General features: G+C 46.9%; 1 protein-coding gene across 3 annotated transcripts in view; it reads left to right on the top strand.

Moving 5' to 3' along the window:
- Window positions 1-23,041, top strand: part of frmpd3 (FERM and PDZ domain containing 3) — a 103,586-nt gene that overhangs the window by 58,548 nt on the left and 21,997 nt on the right. For 2 of the 3 annotated variants that reach the window (XM_069193589.1, XM_069193591.1), the window contains exons 2-4: window positions 20,306-20,418; window positions 21,067-21,221; window positions 22,035-22,137. In XM_069193589.1, the coding sequence (XP_069049690.1) occupies window positions 20,378-20,418; window positions 21,067-21,221; window positions 22,035-22,137 (299 nt within the window). In that variant the 5' untranslated portion in view covers window positions 20,306-20,377. Of the gene's footprint in view, window positions 1-20,305; window positions 20,419-21,066; window positions 21,222-22,034; window positions 22,138-23,041 lie in introns of those variants that run through there. The other variant, XM_069193590.1, reaches the window with a different exon arrangement.

Here is a 23,041-nt window from a genome sequence, read left to right on the forward strand (position 1 = left end):
AAAAGTCCTGGACTATCTTCTGAAGTATAAATCTTAAAATATTTGCCACATTTCAGCCGGATGTTTAACCTCTTGGGTTCTAGGCTGGTTGACGGGATGGGGCTCTACTGCATCCTTCAGGACACTTGGAGAACTGCATTTTTTTGGACGTCTTTAAAGACGGTCGCTGTTGCAACCACCCCGACGTGACGAAACAAAACATTTCCAAGGAGGGTGGCAAAGTTGTGTCAAAGCAAGATCTGTCTCTTTCCCCCCGCCACGCGAGATCAAAATAACCACGTGTCGCAGTTCAAAACAGATGGCACCCCGAATTAAGGAAAGCAAGTCGTTTGTTTCCGGTTGCTGACTTAGGCACCAGGCGTTGAGTGTCGCCCTAGTCTGCAGCGGAGGTGCCAGGTGGCGCAGGTGCGACAGGGCTGGCGGAGAACCAGTCGGCTGGTCCCCTCCGTGCCACACGCCAAGCGGCGAAGGCGTGCGTGCTCCCGTCTCCGCGGGCCGGGGAGAAGCGACTGCGGGGAGGTCAAGTGGGTTTTGGCGCCTTTCATCTTCCAAACTCTCGCTCCCCGGAAGGGAAGAGCCTTACTCCGCCCTTCCTGCCTCTGCTAACGAGGGGAGAGCGTCGACTCTCATTAGCAAACACTGCGATCACGGCCATCAGGTATCACTCGTTCGTTGTGGGTGTGGGTGTGCTCTCACAAGGCAACAGCGTCCTCTTGAACTGTTTACACAGAGCAAAACAGGACTCTGCAAAGATATACAATTACAGTAGATCCATCCAGAACCGCGTCTCGCTTCATATTTAGCTATAAAGGAGCACGGAGCAGCTGAAATACTCCTGGTATCCTCGTAATATCCAGATTTTAACTACGGCTCTTAAATCAAGTCCTGTGCTGCGTGTGCCTGCATGCAATCAACAAAATTAAACAGCGTCATTGACATAAACAGCGACACATAAAAAGGCGAGTGCATTTTCTCAGTCTTGCAAAGAAATTAATAATAGTTTTTAATTTAAAAGAAAACACCTGGGAAGCTCCTTGCATCCGGTACTCGAATGCGTTTTATTTTTCGCCCCAGCGCAGTTTTCTGCAGGACAGAGTGAAAACGGAGTGGAAGTGAGAGGAGATGAATTGAGATAGACGGACCTACTGACCTCCAAAGCAATGTGTGTTTTTCAAAAAGTGAAGCTTATGGAGTTTGGCCATTGATTGCATGTGGTTTATGTGAAATGTGAATCAATGGATTACTGATTCACTAACGGTCTTGCAAAGCACGTACGCGTCGGTGGTCTAGTAGTGAGCATAGCTGCCTCCCAAGCAATTGACCCGGGTGCGATTCCCGGCCAACGAATCGGCAAACGTTTACACAAGTTTGGGTACACGCATTTCATTGCACTTGTGCATATGACAATAAACTGAACCGAACTGAAAAAAAGCAGACCAGTCAATAGGGAAAGCACAAGTGTGATGGGTTAGGTTGGAGTGTCTAGTTGTTGCTTTTATAAGAAGTGTTTCTTTTAGTGATCTGGGTATACACTAAGTGTGTGAACGTGTATTATCCTGTGCGGCATTTCTAGTTTTAGACATGCAATAGCCCACCCAATAAATATATTTAAAAATATATAGATATGTTGAAAAATATATCGCAAGGCGGAACTGGTCCTGCGCATACTGTCTGGATTTGCAGATATTTATTTGGCAATGTGCAGACTTAACATGTACTGTATCTCTGTCCGTCGTGCTTTGGGGGCAGACAGTATTGAACCCTTTCAGAGACCATTAAGAGTAAGTAACTCACAGGAGTGGGTGGGTGTGACGCTTTTATCCACGCTGCTGGAGTCCTGCTCTGTGATTCTGCACTGCCCCGCTGTTCTCAGCTGGAACACCCAGGAAAACAAACCCCACCTCCACGACTGCCTCTCAGTAAATCACAGATACAGTGTGCAAGTCCTACCTCCTCTCACCGTTCCTTCTGCACCAGAAGCACAGAGCAGCACGAAGCATCGATGGCAACAATAAACCAAATGCAGCAAAGTATGGCCGGAGAGCCCTGCGCTCTTAACCACAGCCAGTTGTCCCTTCTGATGCACAGCCAGGGTAGTTAGCTGCTCACTTCATCTTTATCAAAACGACACTAAGGGCAGCTGGCTGAATTCAGTGGTGATTGCTTTTGACTGCTGTATGTGCATTCCGCAGTCACAAATCGGTACTGGGATTAAAAAGAATTTCTGCCCGAGATCGAGACGTCTGCAGTGTTGAAGATTAAACTCCAAATACAGGGCGGTTGAAATGACCCATCCTCTTCGTATGACAGGTCCCAGGGTGGGGTGGCCTCTGTGAAATGTTGCTCCTAGTGGTGCTTGAAGCAGCCTTGACTCCAATCTGTCAGAACAGAGGTAGTTAACTGCTCTCTATTCTGCCTGAATATTTGCACTCTTATGATCACCCATTTAAAGTTTTGAATTGTTTTTTTTCCTGCTCTCAGCCTACCACATGTACCATGTAACGCAAAGGTATCTCCCAGCATAGAAGAACCATAGCAAAGCACGTGATTGTTTGTGTTTTGGCTTCCTGGTGCACTCCTCCCTTGCTGGCCATCAGAGGGCCACTCTTCAGCAGCGTCAACGGCACCAGAATGCCGATCAACCAGTGTGCCGGCCAGCAAACCACAGGAGAGAGCTCCTGGTTGCTCTCCGTGCGCAGGGAAGGGTAATGGTCTCACCGAGACGGCGTCTCCCACCGGAGAAAGCTGCAGCAGGCCATTTATCGTGAGCTCCCCTGGTGCCGCGATAATTCAGTTGTGCGTGAACCCGTTCCTGTCCTGGGGGGGCCATTGTGTGGATGGAGGTTTCCAACTCTAGGCCTGCAGGCTGTAGATGGGGGTCCAGGCCGGCCCTGTGCTCTCTCCCCTGGCACCTGTGGAAGCTGCAGCCTGTTTTATTTTTCCCTACTCAGCCCCTGTCAGCCAGTGTTATTTTTCATTCTCCTATTGTTGGAAGCCTCTTCCTACTCACAGATAATAACATTGCTCTTCTGGAGTGGAAGTGTTTTAAGATAATGGGATTTAATGCACATGATTAGTTTGTTTTTTAGCTCTGCGTGTGTGCATAAGTGCTTTGGCCTTTTGCTGTGATCTGCAGGTAGCCAGAGCGAGCTGGTTCCCGATTTTCGTGATGTACCTGGTGGTGCCTCTGGTATTTTGCCTAAAGAAAAGTGCCCTTGTCTCCGGATCACAGCAGAGGAAGACTGGAGGAAGGGGTTGACATTTATCAGCACGTCTCCTGTGGCTTATGACATCCTCCATACCCGCGCAGCTCAAAGGAGGCGTGCGCCAGGGCGTTAATTACATCCCCAGCCTTACGGGTCGTTAACGCACAGATTAGCAAAATCACTGTCTTCTGCTCCCGCTCTGTCCCTGAGGGTCCCCAGAATCCCATTTCCAACACCTTGCAGAGCTTCAGAGCAATTAACGCATTTAAAGGGTTCACACTTCCAGAGCGCAGCTCTACCCAGAGCCACCAGAGCACGCACATTCGATTACACCATTAAACCTGGGCCTGTGGAGAATGTCGGAGCAATCCGGTTGGGGGAGATGGAGGAGAACTTGTGCGGGAATAAGGCGGATCATTGGGCTCCGCGATGGAAAAAATGAAAACAACACTTGCCCCCTTCTGGCAGACTGGCAGGCTGAGATAAGCTGTAGGTAGCAGGAGAGGGCTGGATGAAGTCTGCTCAGCTCCCAGGCAGCAGTATCACAGCAGTACGCAGTGACAGAGGCAGTTCAAAGAGCCGCGCTGCTCTTTAATATCCAGAAACGAAGTCGTTAGAAGATAGCAAAGGTTAGAATCGAGAGAGGGCCTTCAGCCCACCTAACCCATTTAGGACCTTCTAATGAATGGATCCTGGGATCTCATCCAGCCATTTCTTGAAAGGAGCCAGGGTGTGCGCTTCACCAACAAGGATGCGCAGCTTGTTCCACGCTCCCACAAACCTTTGGGTAAAGAAGTGTCTCCTGTTGTCACTGTTAAATGCACTCCAACATAGTTTTTGCTTCTACCCTGTGGTTTGTGTTCCAGTGCTCCCTCTGGAGATACCCACGGGGTTGACAGTGCTCTTTAAGGGTTTTGAATACTTTGGGATCAGGTCCAGATCCTTCAGCCAGTCAGTGTCTGTCAGTCAGAATAAATCTGGTTGCTCTTCTCAAGACTGGGTCAGTAGCAGTATCTTCTAAATAATGCCCTACCAGTGCATATCTTGACTTAGTGCTTCGGGTCATTGAGATCAACACAGTGGGCTTGCTCTCTATGTTTATTTTGATTTACGCTCTTGGGGAAGATGAATAGTTCATATGTAACTTGCCTTAGTAATCATGCAGCACTTGATTTTATGATTCATCAGTAAACTCGTATTCAGCATAGGGACTCATTTCTACTCAGAACAAATGAAAAGTTTAAAATTCATTAACATCAAAGTAAAATGATTTGATCAAAATGACACTAAGGGCAGCTGAATGAATTCAGTGGTGATTGCTTTTGACTAATGTATGTGCATTCCTTAGTCACACATCGGTACTGGGATTAAAAAGAATTTCTGCTTGAGATAGAGATGTCTGCAGTGTTGAAGATTAAACTCCAACTACAGGGCGGTTGAAAGGATCCATCCTCTTCGTATGACAGATCGCAGGGTTTGGTGGCCTTTGTGAAATTTAGCTCCTTGTGGTGCTTGAAGCTGCCCTGACTCCACACTGTCAGTACTGTCAGATAGCAGAGGGATTCGACACAGGGATTCATGGTGGTGTTAATGAGGGTACAATGCCTAGGCCAGCAGAGCAGGGATATCGTTTTGGCACCTGTGGAGTGGAGTGCTCATTCAGTGCTCTCCAGAAGCTGTTCCTCAGAGAACATGCAGAATAGACTTCAGTAAGAGGCACTAACCACAGTGCAATCTGTACTAGAAAAAAACATGGTGCATTCGGAATACTGTATACTGAAAGCAACAAAATAGAAGTCATTTAGATGCAGGAGGTTTCCTGTTTCTAAAGGTTGGGCAACACCAGCGAGATGTTGACGAAGGACACAAGCAATCGGTTCAACTGAGAGAACACTGGTCTTTCAGGGCTGAAGGGCTTCAACAACTCAGACTGCGGTCCCATATGTTCTCTAAATGACTCCAAATTAGCAAATTGCCTGCTTAATTGATTGCAGTGAAATAGTTCCAAGTCCTTAGAAATTGCCGTTTGAATGGTGACCTAGAAAACCTGCTGGACCATGGTTAGGTGGGAGATCCCTGGCATCACCTGTGGGGGGTCTCAAGTGTCCACTGCATTCATTGCATACCCCATACCTAGAAGAGGGGAGATCTGCAGTCACCCTGCAGTGTTAAGTGGGACAGCAGTAAATGTTAAGACAGCGCACTATTCATTCCGCATGTGCCAGACTGGCACAGGGTCTGACTGTAAGGTGTCGCTGTGCAGTCTGAACAGGCACGATCACAGAAGATACTAGACAGTGGCCAAAAAAATATAGAAAGGGGCTGTTCTATTTGGGCGGGCTTTTATTAGATGCAACCCCCCCTCTTAATTTTGCCAAGCACCATCATAAGCATCCATAGATTTCCATTCACCCACAGCAAAAAATCATTTCTGACACCTACACCACTATAAAGAGGTGTTGCCATGGTGTCTCCTCACAGTGTGTCTTTGTCTGTGAGGACCCTGTGCTCAGTGTTTGTGCATTATGTCTCTCTGAGTGTCACTGATGTACAGTATCTCACCTTTCCACACAGTGTTTGAGCTAGAGGTATGCCTTGATCTTGGATTTTGGTAAAACAGTCTTGGCACTTCCAAAGGACACTGGCTCCAATCCCTGCCCTGCCTCATTCCTGGATCTGCTGAATTTGTTCAAACGGCTACAGATAGTGTGCAGTCACCCTTTAACACTCTTAGAGCCACTGCATCGCGTGCAGTAAAATCAGTACACGTATTAAATCAATATGGCAATAAAGAACACTAGAAGCTATAGTATGGGCGATTAACATTTTTTCAAGCTTGGCTCTAACTGGTAAGCAGTGTGCAATCGCCTACAATAGAGTTCCAGAGCTTAGTGTCTGTTTTCCTAACCTCTGTACCCCTCGGGCACTCTTGATTTTCCAAGCCGGTTGCTGATACACCGACAAGCAGCTTATTGATCTGCAAAGCTCCTTGTCTTTACAGTATCAGAGTTATAGTTGCATGACGGGAACTCCAGGGGGAAAACAGACGCAAGCACAGAGGACACCAGATTAGTCACAGCGTGTAGCATTTTAAGCTCTATTTACTGTTTAACTGTGAGTACCAGCATGTTTGTGATTATTGCCATAATTATCATGAGCTGCACAGCGATACTAAGGAATGGAGGGCACTACATTGTGAAACCCTGCATCCCTAAAGCTACTTTACTATCAAAGGGAATGATTTTACTTTGGGATGGGCCACACAGGATTGTGACCTTCACTGTTCTATAGCTGCTCTTTCAACGTCTATCTCTGACCATTCTTAATTGTTCATCAGCACCAGCACCCCATTAAACACTACAGTAGTCGCTGGGCATGAAAGGACTGGTGTCATGCCAAGAGAGAAAGGCAGAGAAGAAGGATTTGCAGAAATGGAACTTAATTTAATGCTCCGTGCCCCTGCCTTGAAATTCTCCTTGATTTGAAGCATCTATTTAACGCAGAGCCTCACTTCAGCGCTTCAGAAATTTCGACCAGCAGTGCCTCGGCGTTAATTTACATGCGCCCAGTAAAGGTCAGGGAAGGATAAGATCGTAATAAAACTGTTCAAATCCTTGATGAGCCAGAGGCCCGGGTCTACCCGTCTCGGAAGCGGTTGAGAACGGTGTGCGCACCCTCATTTCCTTTGGCTCTTGAGAGCCTCTTGTTTTGCTGGGGGGGAGGGGGGGGTCCCACTCATTTCAGCTCAATCCTCCGTTTGGCTATTCCACACCCATCGCTTGACACTATTTCAGCTCATCCTTAATTCACCAGGAATAACAACATATTGTACATTCCATCTATATTGAGTGTTTTAGTCGTAGTAAAGTGTGGCTTCACCCTCTGGGCTGAGTGAGGGGTGACCAAGGGGCAGCTGCAGAGGTGGAGGTGGGGAAGAGGAGGGAGGCAGGAGAGGGAGAGGAGAGAGGAGAGAGGCTTGTGTACAGCTCTAACATGAGGAATTGATGACAGGACTGATTACGATTCAGGGCAGGCTCAGGAGGCTCATTGAGGAAGGCTCATGTTATCCCTTCCGAACTCTTCATTATAAACTCTGTTTAGCACCGGGATCAGTGTCGATTGCAGTACGTAAGCCCGGCTCGGGTAATTCCTACAGTTACTGGTGGGCCTTAGGTTCTGCTTCGACTTGGGTTGGACGAGCCCTGCTCTCTGCGTCAATATCGCAGTGCCCTCCCCATGCCAGTCTCCACCATGTTTTGTTGTGCTTCTCAGTCCTGAGCATCCTTTCATCCTGACACCAGAGTCAGGGGGTGCTTCATTATTTCTCGGCATCAGGTTTTTATCAATCTTGTGAAATGAAGCTTATTAAAGCTGATTTTCCACAGTCAGAATTTCTATAGCCCTCGTGATTTCTGCACTATTTGACCAATGTGCATTTAGTTGCTGCTGAGTATCAAGGGGGCACAACCAGAGCTGTGCACAATGAGGAGACGCATGACTAAGCAGGAGGAGATTACTCTCCTGTGTTGTGAATGGTAACTTGAAAGCCAGAAGAGTGACTCATCGGAATTAATTGATGTTCCCTTTTCACTTGGAAGTACAGAAATTGCACCATGATTAAAAACCCCTTTTATAAAGGACCATTGTCCTTAATTTCTTTGCTTTGCTGTGACAGAAATATAACACAAGACATCAATGTAAAAGATGGATTTGTGGGTCTTGTTCTATGCACTATTGAGCTGGGGACCTTTACAAAATGCTGCAGGGGAAAGGTTTTGTTTGATTTTAAGACGTCTTTAATGAGCTTCCATTTTCAGAACACTCTTCAAGTCTTTTGTTGTCCGCAGTAATTCCAATCGTAAAAGTTTCTTGGTAGTGAGGAAACTTCATTAACAGTGTTAGAATGGTCTGAATGTTGGGGATCACTCAGGTGCCCCTTGAAAATACACTTTTGAAATAAAATTGCCTTCTTTTTTATTATACCAGTGGCTCAGCTCTGTCTTCCTTCTGATACTTAACAATTGACTTCATTACTTCACTCATTTCATTGATTCCAGTTACTAAAAACCGACAGATTTTCAGGATACAGATAAGAGTTCTACAGTCATCATGAAACCTCCAAATAAGACCATGAGAATGGTTGTTGAATAAAAGAGGCCCATCCAGCCTGTTAGATAGTTAGTAGCTCACTGATCCAAAGATCTCACCCAGCTGTTTCGGAGTATCGGCTGCAACAACTTGGCTGGGTGGCTTGTTCCACACTCCCACACCCCTTTACGTAAAGACGCGCCTCCTGTTCTCAGTTTCAAATGCACTTCCATGTTGTTTCCTTTGCCTGACTGCTAAAAGCTAACAACTAGAGGCTTGGAAGACAAGGGACCTAATGCCGTTCGATCAGGGGTGTCACTGAGTGCACAAGCACCGACGGGGACTAGCTCTGGGAAGCTATGCATTAAGATGCTGTGCCTGAGACATATTTATCACATTCTGCCTCCTGCCTTATGCCAAAATGCTGATGTCAATGCAGTGCTGCATGGAACCAGAGTGATATCTCACGTATTAAAATGGTACTAAATATTCCTGACTCTATTGGGACCATCAGGATTTGCTAATTCAGCAGCTGTTCCTCTGCCTGCCTTGCACTCTCTCTGCTCGTCCACGTCCCTTCCCTCTCTCTCCCTCTTTCACTCTTTCCTCTATCTCTTAGTCTTAATTAAATGCTCTCTAGGAGGGTCCATTTTTCTTTATGGGTCGTTTTTTTTTCCAGATGGTTTCCCAGCTGGCGGCGAGCTGCCTTGCTCAATGTGAACTCTGTGGTATGATAAAGCTGTGCTCGCGCTGCACTGAAATGCTAATCAGGAGCAGCAGCGTGCTGACACAGAGGTTTCTGCCTTTCAGCAGCCTCAGTCAGTGGATCAGTCTGCGTTGTATATAGCGCCTTTTCGCACTGAGCACGGTTTCAAAGCACTTTACAAAGTCAGGTGACACTGGAAACAAAGTTTCCTGTCCCCAGTGGCTTTGCCAGAGATCTCAGTCAATTAATCGAATCGTTAATTCAAATAATCAATTGAATTGATTTGCCTATTTTTCCACCCACTTCTGAAGTCCTTGGAAATGTCTGCTTACCATTTCATTTCCAGAAGTAACCTGATCTCTGCAACTTTCACGGAGCTGAAAGCAATTTTAAAAGGTTCTTATTAACAGTTTACTGATTTTCACGTCATTATCTGCTCAGTCAGTACAATACATAGAAAAACAGTAAGATAGCACAAGAAATCAAACTGAAATTCAACATTTGAAATGGCAGGAATCAATTTAAGGCTGAAAGCTTTTACATGTCATTGTAAATTATTTGCACATTTCTATAAAAGAAACTTTTTTTTAACTCTTTTTAATCAATGAGGATTTGCTCATAAGAACAGTTTATGATCGGTGGTCAATCGAGCAGCATTGATTAGAGATCTGTGTTTAACGTTCTGTGTATCATATTGTCAATAGTGGAGTCCAGTCCTACTCACACACAGCACTGCTTGAGTGACTGAGATAGCAGGTATGTCAGGAGTTAAGGCAGAGACCATCTATAATGTTATTCCCAACCACAATGTGGTCTGCATACATCAACGCAGACAGTCCTACAGACGGTTTGATAATTTATCATGAGTGAATTATTTCAAACGAATTCTTGTGCTACAAACATATGCATGAATAAATAGCTACAGCAAAATTTATTTTCTGCATTGATGCTTTATCTCTGTTGACAAATTCAGAATGTTCCATTTCTAGCATAGTGACTCCAGCACATTGAGCGCTCAGTGACTGTACTATCTGCTATCTCCTAATCTCTCTCCAAAGTTGCAGGCTTGGCTCTGTGCATCCCACGGCTCACAAACTGCATTGTTGAAGGTCACAGTGGTATACTGTTAGACGCAGATAACAGATTAGAACTAATCCTTTGCATCTGACATGATTGTTTCAAACTTCAGTGCAAAATGGCTTTATCAGAATTGTGTGCATGGTTGGAATGTTATCAAAGTTTCCCAGAAAATCATTTGCTTTTATTCCGGGTGTACCCCAGGGCACCATATCGGGTCCTGCGATACCAGCCCTGTACAGGCTGTGCTGTTATTGACACAATGCAGGTCTTAATTTCTTTCCATCAATTTGCAAAAAACTGAACTTTTATGCAGTCGGATTTCTCTCTACTGTTCACCAGTCTCTGACTTTGTGTCATTCACCCTTGATTTCACAACTTCTTCAGGGGCCAAATGTAGGAAAACAATGTTATTTTCTTAGGTTCTTTAGGTACAATTACATGTTATATCTCTTTATATCCTTATGTGACATGGAAATTAGGTAGAATACACAGCTCTCAAGAATCGTGGGATTTAGTCTTAAAGTTAAGATGTTACTTAATGGTTTTCAAAACTGCCCTTTGTCTTCATTTGTGCAAGAACAGGAAAGAAAGGCTGAGGCTGTATCCTTTAACAATTCAAAATGAAAAAATGTTCTTTGGGTGAGGTTGTTGTGTTTTCGCAATAGTCACTTTTCCCCTCAGAACATCTGTGCTTGACTCAGTCACCAGCATCCTCCTCACTTCCTCCGGTTTTAGATACATGGCGAAGTGTGAACACAGGAGGTCAGTGGCACGCAGCTATCAGAAGGGAGGGCATTGCTGGCAGGGTTAATAAAGAGTGGGTCCTCCAGTTCTCCATTCTGGTCAATTAATATCTACCACACTGCATGCATGGAGCACACTACTTTGGTAATATCCTTAATTCACCACGGCTTATTTTTTTCCAGATTTACATCATGAATATAGTGCATGCATTTTAAGAATGTTCAGGTACCGAATCATTTAAACTTTCAGTGAATGTGCCAATTGATGACACAAACCCCGCTGTTTAAGTCACCTGTCAGCTGTCCATGTCTATAGCACACCCTCCCAGCAGCTCTAGAAAAAAAGAACTCATGTTTTCAACTAAAAATACTCTATACTGCAAAATAAGACACTTCAGTTTTCCCTGTGTGCTCATACACCATAAAAGACAAAGGAGCCTTTGATGCTGCACATGAAATAATAAGGAGACAAGAAACGTTACAGATAAGAGTAGGCCATTCGTCTATTATGCAAATAGTAGCTAATTGATCCTAGGATCCATTCTTGAAAGAAGTCAGGGTATCAGCCTCAAAAACATGGCTTGTTCCACACTCCCACTACCCTTTGTGTAAAGAAGTGCCTACCATTTTCAATGTACTCTCCTCTTGAGTCCTCTGGTTCGTGTTTCAGTGTTGATTCTTAAAAAGTCCTCTGGGCAGACCTTGTCAGTGCCTTCGAGGATTCTGAATACTTAAATCAGGTCCCCTAATAATCTTCCCTATTAAAGTCTAAAAAGATTCATTTCCCTCAGCCTGGCATTCCCTTAAGGCCCAGAATGCACCTGGCTGCTCACCTCTGGGCGGACTCTCTGTAATGTGCGTGATCAAAAGTGTTCACACTATTCTAAATAAGGCCTTAATAGTCAGCATTAAAGCGCACAATGTTAATTTAAAATCCCTCGATTTAAATTCGATGCTTTTAACTAGATGTCCCAGCATTTTATTTGCCTTTTAAATTGCTTCCCCACAATTAAATGAAGTCAACACACAATGTGATCACGTTTCCCGCCTTCCCCCGGTCAGCGAGTCTAGACATTGTGCCTGCAAGTGGTGCCAATCCAGCTGCCTCTCGATCAGCTTGTATCAGGCGCAGGAGCCAAGAGGACCGAGGAGCGCCACGCGTGCCGGAGCCGAAGGCCATGAGCGACAAATTGCTTAGCTTTGCTTCTTAAATGGTCGCCATTTGGTGCCGGCAGGGGAGCGTTCTGTGCCGGGCTAAGGAAGGACGCTGCTGTGCAGGATAGCCCTGGTATAACTGCTGGAGAGAGTGCCGGGATGCTGGCTCAGTGCCGCACCCCTGTGGCCCTGGGGCAGCTGGCGACAGCAGGAATCTGCTGGCTGTCCAGCTGGACCAGGGCACAGATGTTAGCACAGTCCCTGCACCGTGCACACACAGAAGAGCCTCCGGGGTCGATTTTATACGGACAGGCAGTTAGCCCCACACCTTCCTGATCCACAGCCGGCTCGAGAAAAACCGACCGGACTGCCAACACGAAAACAGGGTTGAAAAGAGGCTATCCAGCCCATCAGAATGTGCTGCAGTAGCATCCAGTGAAAGTTGCTGTTTACCATGTGATGTACCGTGTGTGTGTATATACAGTAGTGTAATGCGAGTGTCCCAGGACTTCTGTTACCTCAGAGTAGGGAAGCTTAAGAAACGAGACTTTGAGAGAAACTCATTGTATATCCCAGTGTGCTTCAGGTGCCCTCCTGCTAAAATCCCAGAATATAAGTGAATAAAAGGTGTCCTGTACACTGTCTAGTGCCATCTCGGCAACAAGCAGCATCCTGGAGCAAGGTCCCCTGCAAATCCCTGTCCCTCTCCCCACCCCAGACAGCAGCTCCCTTCTCCGATATGAAAACCGCATCGCACAGTGCCTCATCAGCGTATCAGCGCGTCACGCGTGACCGGGAATACTTCTGGGTCCCCAACGTCTCCTGGTCCCGGCGCGTCACCTTTCCGAAAACAAAGCGGGCCCCATCTGCCCCCTCCCAGTCTCTCGCTCCGTTTCCAGCCCGGCTGTTCTCTCCGTTGCCCCGAAGAGGCGCCCTCCCCCGCCTGTGGCTAGCTCTCCGCTGGACCTACACGCAAGCAGCGCGGCTCTTTCTCTGTGTCCCGTACTGCTGCGGCGTTGATGCTAGAGGCCACGATCTCCGACAGGAGCACTTGCAAACCTGAGGATTCGTGGGGCTCTTCCCCTGCTAAAAAAATGTTTGGGGACAAACGGCACAAGAGGTGCACGTGAGGGGTGTGCGATGAGTTCTGAATAAGCTAAGCTTGGTCTGAAGTTCAAAAACAGTTACAAGCAAGCTGAAGCCCCTGAGTCCTCCTAGGCGATGTGGTAGTTTGAAACGAATGGACCCCAGGATCCCATCCAGCAGTTCCTAGAGAGAAGCCGGGGTACCAGCTGGGTAGCTTGTTCCACACTCCCACCACTCTTTGCATAAACCTGTACACCCACCCATAGCTCTCATTCCAAAACTGTTTCGAGCACCGTGCGACTATGTCAACACAAACGGCCGTGCTGGGCGAGGACACGGGGCACTCTGCTGAATCCCCTCGATGGGAGCTGGCCGGGGGGCCTGGGTGTAGCCCCAGGAATGGAATGGAGGGCACTGCCCTGTGAGTCTGGGCCCCGCTGGCAAGGGGCAGAGTGAAACAGCAGCCTGGAGTGGAGAAAGACTCACAGCCTCGTCGTTGAGTATTGTAAAGCATATGGGCCCCCATTGCTTCCGAGAGCAGGCTTACCAGCGCGGTGACGTCCCCTGTGAATAGCAGGGACCGCAGCTGTCGGGCTGAGGGGAGATTTCCCTTTGGCTCAACAGGCTGGGTCCCTGTTGAGTGATGCCAGAGGCCTGGGTTTGAGTCCCCCACGGTGGGGGGCCAACCTGATGCGGCGGCGGCAAGGGCGCTCACCTGAACCCTGTAGCATAACAGTATCAAAGCAAATGAGCAATAAGACAGAGACAATCGTTCTGGGGGCAGAAGGGGTAGGTTAATCACACATTTATGTGAAATTCTGTAGTTATGGTGCTGGATTCAGTAGAGTTTTAGCCTCATTTAAGGAACCGTATATTTATATTGTCTGTGGATTATAATTACCATACCTTATGCAACGGATTACCATTTCTTAATATGTATGGGAACACGTGGCTTTGTCAGGATAGACACGTCTGCCGGTACTCAATCGTGGTCAAGATGCAGGTGCTTTCTTCTCTAAGTCTTCGTAGCTTCCAATACAATTGTTCAAAATTGCTCAGCTCTGATTCCAACAGGCGTTTTGGGGGGATTTAAACCTCTGCTCTACTTGTATCAGAAAAGACCGCAGTCCCTTACTGTGGCATTCCGTGAAGTGATTCTGGAAACCCATGACGGCATTACAAACAGAGGGTGAAAAACCAAGTGGTGCCGGCCTGGACAGCCAGGAGTTTTTCTACGGTCAGAATGTTCCGCTAACAGCAAGCAGATAGTACAGTAAAGTACCGTGCGGGTTGGGCCGACACGTTTGTGATTAGACGGTGCAGGAGAAAATCAATGAGCGCAAATATCTGTCTCGCGCAAAACCTTTGGCGACACGCGTGCTGCAGCATTTCCGACTTTTATAAACACGATTACCGCACAATCTCAAGGCAATGTCTCGGATGCCTCTGCCTGATCCCACACCAACCCTCTCTCAGACCTGTGCGCGCTGCTACTGCCCGTTTTGACTCTTTGTGTACTTTTGTTGTAAAACGTTCCTGTTCCAATAATTCAGTTGCGTTGAGTGAGTGTCCTTAGATATTTCAAAGGTAAGGGTTTTATCGTTTTATTTATCACGTGTAAATGTCGTAGGCCAAAGGTGTTCATGCATTTATTATAATACATATTTTATTAGATTTTGATTTCACGTACAGGTCAGATCAGGTAGGGCCATTCATTTGTGTGTAAAACTATACTGACGTTCGTATGTCACTATTACATAAAGGTGTTACGTTTCTACAAGACTACCTGCTATGGAAAGCATGTTTTTACACACAATGTGCAGCTGAATGGGTTGTTAATTACTGACCGCTGGATAGGCTTATCAGCCTAGTCGTTACACGTTTCACTACCAAAACACCATTTTTTCATCGTCGCTCAAAATATCACAAATGCAAGTAATCTCAAGTCCTCGAAACACGACCATTAAGTTTGTAACTTTGTAAGTTTTTTTTTGCAGTTAAAGTAAATTACTCTCATTGTAATAATATATTATAAATTACAATTTTTGTCATATATAGTGTAATGCTAATAACACTTTAGAGAGAATCTGTACAATGAATGAATAATACATATTTTTATCAGCAAAATCAAAACACAGCTATATACTATACATCTATATCACGAGATAACGTAAGTTTTTCAGAAGTGTGATTCATCAAAACTAGATATATCGGCATAAAGAAAATCAATCTTTTTTCATTGGAAAATACATCTGTTTCAGTGTAGAGAAGCACCAATGTCCACCGATAATTTATCGGTTCTCGAACAAAATGCAATCGCAAAAGGAAAAAAACGCCAAAATAGTTAAAAACGATTGCCCCTACCTCGTAATAAAAGTGAATTTCCAGAGTAAAATGAACCACACGTTCACATAAAGTAATCACTCTAAAAAGCTGCTCAGGTAGGTCCCCTGCTACATGTTTAAATCGACCGGCTAAATAAATACAGGTTTAAATATCTGTCATTCAGCAAATTCTGGCCAATCAGATTCTTCAACCCTCCTCTCTATAGCAAGCACGCATATTTTTTTTTTATTTTAATAAACCTGTTACTTATAAGATAAGATTACTTTATTAGCCATATACAATTTCTTGCATTAGGAATTCGTGCACATATGTACCACAAAAGTACAAAAAAGAATAAAAAGGTGTAAAAACACTTTTTTTTTGCTGTAAACATTGTAAGAAGCCACTCTAGGTTGGGCAGTTGTGAAATACAACAGTAAAAATAGTAAATCCGTTATTCATTTCATTAGTTTTATTTTGTACTTTAATTTTTTTGGAAGGCAGAGAAAAGCAATGAATTGGCTTCTGGGAAAACGGGAGTGTGTCGTGGTATGAGTGTGATGGGGTGGCACTTTCCAGGGTCTTGCTGGGTTAGGCTCCGGCTCTCCTGTGATTGTGAAATGGATGGTTATAAGCTGGATGAGAGGATGATCAGATAACCAGCCACCTTGACGGTCAGACCTTGTCCTGCACAGTGGAGTGAGGGGGTGAGAGTGGCTTGGAGGGCAAAGACCTAGCTCTCCTCTGTCTGCATTCCTCTGGTCGAGGCCGTGCGCTGGGATGTCAGGGATACTGCTCTGGAAAGCCCTGCGCAATCTGTGTCTGTCTTTCCGGTGCTGCAGTAACCATGGCGACCCAGACGCTAGCCCGCTGCCCTTGAGATAAATCTTTGTACAGATTTCCCGTCTGCTTAGCAACAGAGCTCGTGCCCCAGGCTTTCAGTCCTTCATCTGGCCGAGACGCACGTTGCCCTCCTCCCCTCTCTCTTCCATTTCTGTCCTGTTTGTTTTGTTGTTTCCTCTCATTTCTTTACCTCTGTCCTTCGACCTCTGACCTCTTGATCTCTTTGACCTCAGAACTCTGACCCCTGGCCTCTTGCCCTTTGGCCTCCTTGTTTTTCTGTCCCTGCTGCTTGGCTTTTGTCAGTCCTATTGTCTCCTGGGTGCATTTGGTTTAAATCGTGTTTTCTTTTGAACAAGTTACAATGTCTTTTTTTTGTCCTTCCATTTCAAGGCCACTTGATTGCATATCAATAAACAATGAAACTCCCTGCCACTGACAAACTGTGTGAGTTTATGTCTGTGTGTGTGTGGGCGTGTGAAAAAGCAGGCAAAAGGAAGAGGAAAAACATTCTTATCACATTAACCTCATTTTTGTGAAGAGAAAACATCATTATTTGGGTGGTGGAAATTAACCTTAAAAAGATAACTTCATAACTTTCAGTTCTGATCAACCCTAATACACTGCAGTGAACATTGAGACACACTTTGGATTCAGGGATTTAGAGATTCCCTAAAGGATTTGTTAGCAGTTCATTGAGAAGGAATATTTTATCGAATTGCACTCCAAGGAATCAGTGAGTATAACCAGGTTCATGGCAATGAATAAACTGCTACTCTCAGAGGAGTGTAGCAGGTCTGTGTCATATGCAGGAGGCCATGAGACTTCATACTACACCAGCTGAGAAACCTTCAAATCTTCTCTACCTCCACTGTGAAAACTGAACTGGACCAAAAGGGAAGTGGAGTGACTCCCCAGTCAGTGTGAACAGGACATTGATCTGCTCTGGGAGTTATGAGAATCTTCAACGTCTCAAGCACTTGGGGAGTTGGATTTAGCTTCCTGAATTGTGTCGGCTTCATATCTGGGTTCTGGGGGTCATGTGTCTAATGAGCTGCACAGATCGCTGAAAGATGCTCACCTTACCTTGACCGAGCTCGATACCACTCCCTGCGAGTATAAACCTCTTGGCCTCGGTGGCTCTTCCTGGGTGTAGGGCATTATGGGACAATGACACGCGTGTAGCAAGCCGTGGGTCACGCGTGACGTTCTCCTCGGGCTCCAGCTTCTCAGATTAGGTGCGCGTCTGGACATCAGCGCCTGCCCGGTGAGGAAATCGGAGAAACATCCACAGTAGCTGCTCTCCTGCAAGGGGGGGATGTGTGGCGACTGTTCTGGCGCGTGACTCGTCAGCATAATGTCATAACAGGGAGCGGCAGCATGAATTATTTATCCCCAGCAATGCCCTAATCTTTTAAACTGACAGGCAGGTCTGTGAATGCCAAGTGGCTGAAGGGTCTGGAGTGGCAGCTTGTCAGGAGGAATTTGAAGACCCATTTATTGCCTGTGCGGGGATGATTGAAAACAGCGGCGCAAGCTCCCTCCCTCTCTTACTGTATTTCTTGAGCTCTCTGTCTCTCGACATCTCGCAGCCACGTCCACCCAGCCCCTGACAGATCCGCGCCCGGGACTCCCAGGCTGGATGACCCGCCCCTCCCCCCGCCTCCCCAGCGCCCCCGGTTCACACTCGCCCTCCCCTTGCCGGCGGTGCTTGGCAACAGGAAGAAATCAGTGACACTTAACGCTGATTGGCACTTCAGGGAGGTGCAAACCTGCTATTACCCATAACAATGGTGCTAACCAAACACTCACGGTAGCTGGAATGCACTGTGACTCTCTCCCTCTCACTTTCTCTCTCTCTCTCTTAATCTGCCAATATTCCCTTTTTCATTTCTCACTCTCAGCCCCCCCCCCTCCTCCCGTCTTTTCTCTCTCTGCCTCCATCGCTCACCCTCTCCTTCCCTTCCTTGTCTCGCGCTCTCCTGTCTACGCTCATTCTTGGATTCTTCCACTGCGGGACCGTGAAGGAACAGTTTTGCGCTGGGAACGTGAAGCAGGATGTATTTCATCGTCCCGCTGTGCTTCCATCCGAGCAGCTGTTAATGCTGGGGGGGGGGGACTGGAGTGGTTTTGTACTTTATGTGGAAATGTCCCTGCTGGCTTTTAAAAAACTCACCGCCTCTGCGTTCACTCCCGATCTCTCTGTGTGTGCCTGCCTCTTAACGTTTCTCACTCCGAAAACGTTTAAAGGGACGTTTGACACAAAGTATTGGGGGGGGGGCGGGGGCCAAAAGGAAAGCAGCTCATTCTGAAACATGTAGTCACTCACAGAGGCCAGCAGGCAGGCAGCCCAGGTAATAATCAGCAGGAATGCTCAGCCTCTCAGCCCGATGTATTTATTTATAATATAAGGAGTAAGCAGGCCTTGTGCCTGTTGCAGGGAGAGGTTCTGGATCCCTTGCGACCCTGTATGAGATAAAGTTATGTAATGGATGGTTAAGCAGTCACGATGAATGGGAAAGTGGGAAAGGGAGTATTAATTAGCTCAGTCCATTTCACAACGCTAGGTGAAAGGTGTTCTTTGCTAAATACATATAAAGCACTCTATCACCGGTCAGAGCCAACTGTGCCACACCGATGATCTTTAATACAGCTGAGGCAGCTGTCCATGGCTCCTAAGTTTGACTATAGGCTTGACGTAGGCTTTCTTCCCCAGATAGGGTACTCACAGAAGAACTCCCTCTTCTTGAACTCCTGTCACGCTGTATTTCATGTGTTTCTATACTTCTGCAATGCAATTTCATAGTTGTATGAAAGCATGAGATGAGTTGGACAAGGGAAAAAGGCATGTTTTTGCAATCTGTTCCCCTTTATCAAGCCTCTTCTTCAGGGGCTGTGTTCGGTGCCAACGTGCAGCCTCACATCGTCAACCAGCCTGGGAAAAAAGTATTGAGAGACTGTGCCTGGCACACAACACCCTGGCTCATCTGTGGATGTGGCTTTTAGAGAGCCTGGCTGGGCGTATGGGGAGTTTCTGACTGACTTACCACCCTCTAGTGATCTTATGCTATACTCTACCATGTTGGTGTGTACTGTAGTTTCATAGCCTTCCCAATGCTCTTGATAGGGTCTGTAGTACCACACCATGTGACCGCATAGAGGGGAGAATGAGGAAAATCAGGCACATTCCTTTGACCCACCCATCTTCAAGCCAATCATCATTTAATGCCAGCAGCCACCGGCAGCCCACTGAAGCTCAGCCTGTGTGAGGCAGGCCAGTACCTGGATGGGAGACTCCTGGGAAAAACTAAGGTTGCTGCTGGAAGAGGTGTTAGTGGGGCCAGCAGGGGCAGCTTTCTCTGCGGTATCTGTGGGTCCTAATGCCCCAGTATAGTGACGGGGAGTTTATAGGATAAAAAGGCGCTGTCCTTCGGATGAGACTTAAAACCAAGGTCCTGACTCTCTGTGGTCATTAAAAATCCCAGGGCGTTTCTCGGAAAGACTAGGGGTGTAACTTCGTCGTCCTGGCCAAATTTCCCCCTGGCCTTTACAAATCATGGCCTCCTAATAATCCCCATCTCTGGACTGGCTTCATCACCCCACTAAATAGCTGGCGTGTGGTGAGCGTTCTGGTGCACTATGGCTGCCATCGCATCATCCAGGCGGGGGCTGCACACTGGTGGTGGTGGAGGGGATCCCCACTACCTGTAAAGTGCTTTGAGTGGAGTGTCCAGAAAAGCACTATATTAGTGTAAGCAATTATTAATTATGAATTATTATTATTAATGGCGGCAGGGGTCGCTGTCATCCAAGAGAGCCCCGGCCTTTTAGTCCCACCCCATGCCAATGAGGAGTCTCAGTCACAGTCGGCTAGTGACCGGACCCAGACCTTCACTCCTGCAGTGCCCCAGCAGCGGGAGGAGAGCCGGGTTTCTGAATGACCTTCAACATGTGTCCGCCCGGTGTCAGAAGCCTCTGTTTCTCTTCAAGCCTTGAACCCCGGAGAAGATCTGCATGAACAGGGGCAGGGGGGTCTGCTTTATCACAGCAGACCTCTCACCCTCCTCTCCCGCCAGGTGAATGAGTGCAGAACGGCAGACTGCCCCCCGCAGTGAGACAGCGCCCCCCCTCGCCGCTCTGCTCAGGGGATGGCCCAGGTGCAAGATGGACGGACAGACGCCTGTGGAAGGTATTTCCTCTCTTGGCCCTGGAGACTGTGCTACGGCGCTGGACTGCAGCGTGCATGCTCACTGTCTGCAATCTGCTTATCTTATTCACAAGAGAATAGAAGCCGTTACAATATTCTTGGCAAAATATTATAATTGTTGATATCTATCCACTGCTGTGCACAAATCTGCGATCTTTTTATTTTTTCTACTCTTTCCATTCAATGTTTTTCCCTCTTTATGTGGAGACGCAATTGGATGCTGATCTTCTACTGCAATTTTTGGTGTTTTAATCCTGATAGATTGATGTTTAGTAGTACAAGAAGTAGCCCTTTAGCTTTGTGTACTTGAAGGGAGGAGCAACTGATGCTAATGAATAGAAACACCTGATGTGGGGCTATTGGATTTGATTAGTGAATATGATTAACTGCTTCGACACACGATCTTGACTGCTCCCGTATAGTTTACCTTGCTTTGCTGTTTGAAGGTTTTGAAGGCTAAAAATTGATTGATGACAAGCATGGTTACTTGTGCACTAAAAACATGTTACAAGCTTATATTTCTAAGTTCAGTCAGGCATGTTCAGTCTGATATGAGAGGGTGTAGGTGCCATTATTACATTGACTCTGATTGCTGTGTTGCTGGCTGCTGTTGCTGTGCCTGTGCTGCAGCCCTGCTGTTCTAGAGGACAGTTGCAATGGCATGGACAGTGGCAGCCTGACTCCAGGCGCAGCTCGACAGGTCTCCATTCTGCGCCACCCCACTCACGGTTTCGGCTTCGTCGCTGGCAGCGAGCGGCCCGTCATTGTGCGCTCTGTCTCCCCAGGTAGGGCAGGGCCAGGGGTCGATGGGGTCAATAGGGGTGGAGGGATGGGGAGGGCAGAGAAGGGGGGGGGGGCAGTCATGTTAATGAGCATGTTTGTTTCATGCAGAAACACCCCCCATGTTTCAGTGCAGAAGGCTGTCGCTTGCTTCGTGGCAGAAGTTCTCTGCTCAGAAATGTGCTCTTTTTTGTGTCGTTTTATTTCATAATGACCATGGGCAGCAGAGCCTGAACCTTGTTGAAAATTGTAGAACCTCTAATTACAAGCCAATAAATTAAAAGGGGCAGGACAGTGGCACAGTGGTTAACATTGCTGCCTTGGTGCAATGGTGCCCTGGGTTCCAATTCCAGATCTGGGGTGTTCTCTACGTGGAGTATATATATGTTCTCCCCATGAATACTCCCCATGTTCCTCCTACAGTCCAAATACATGCTGATAGGTTCATTGGCTTCTGGGAAAATTGGCTCTGGCGTGATTGCGTGTGTATATTTGTCTGCTCTGCCATGGACTAGCGTCCTGTCCAGCATGTTCCCTGCCTTGCCTGTTGCCTGCTCCCGTTGCCTGCTGGGACAGTCTCCTGCTGCTCCACGACCCTGAACAGGAGGAAGTGGTTAGAAAATGGATGGATGGATGAATTCCTTGGATCATCTTCTACAAAGTTCCTCTTCCAATTAAAGAACAACAAAACATTGGTCTGGACTGACAGGGCTGTCAGAGGCCTGTCTCCTTGTACCTCATTGCAGCGTCTGTCTCTGTGTCCTTCTGTCCCTCACGTCTCCTGTGGGCCATCCCTGCCTTCCCACTCTGTGACTCAGGTGGGCCTTCAGAGGGGAAGCTTCTGCCTGGAGACCAGATCCTTGCCATTAACGAGGAACCTGTGAGCGAAGTGTCCCGAGAGAGAGTCATAGACCTTGTAAGGTAACATCCTTCACTGTGACCGGGGGGCGGGGCAAGGGGCGGGGCATGGAGTGGGAAACAGGGCGGGGCACAGGGCAAGGCGGAGCCTCTGCTGTGTAGAATTGCAACTGAAAAATGTATTGCAGTGTCCTCTGTTGCGTTGATGCCTGAAAATTTTGGGGACTTTAGAACATCATCAAAAACCGTCGATCCGGCGCAGCAAGCCTCCGTATAATTTCATTAATGGCAAAGAATAAATTGTCACAATGCTCAGATATTTTTTTTTTCGCTTCAACAGTTTAAATATTTGCCAGCAAAAAAAAGTGTATAAATTGTAGATGAATTGACTGCAATTTTCCACTGCGCTGTGAAGACAGAGCATGAAATATTTTATACTGTGAGGTGAAAGGTTGGCACTCTAATTGCATTGCTAAGATTTATATTCCTCACATGCACGGTCCCATTCTCCCTGGAGGCTTTCAACCAGAGGATTCTTGTCACCCTGGGTGAAACACAACTTTTGGATAAACAGCATGGAGACACAGGTCATTTGCTGGGGGGGTCTCCGCCTGCTGTCTGTTGGTTGTGTTTCTTGAAGTGTCAATTACAGCCTGGTGCCGAATGAGAAGGCTGCAGATCCTGCACAGGGGATCAAGTCTTATAGCAGGTGGAGAAAGACCCCTGTCTAATGAGTCCGCCTGTCGTGCGCTGGGCCATCACAGTGCTCAATTCCTGTTGAACTCAGCCTCCCTGCTGGGAATTAGCAAGTAAAAAAGAGACAAAAACGGAGTGAAATAAGGTTTCATAAGGGCATGACAATTGGTAGGTTCAGCTGCTTGTGCTGCTTGAGAAGGAGTTTCGATGAAATGCATTTTCACCCCCGAAACAGCTGTGTTCACCCTGAGCTAAGTCTGCCATGGTGAGC

Source organism: Lepisosteus oculatus, chromosome 8 (genome assembly GCF_040954835.1).
Source record: "Lepisosteus oculatus isolate fLepOcu1 chromosome 8, fLepOcu1.hap2, whole genome shotgun sequence".
NCBI classification, from domain to species: Eukaryota; Metazoa; Chordata; class Actinopteri; order Semionotiformes; family Lepisosteidae; genus Lepisosteus; species Lepisosteus oculatus.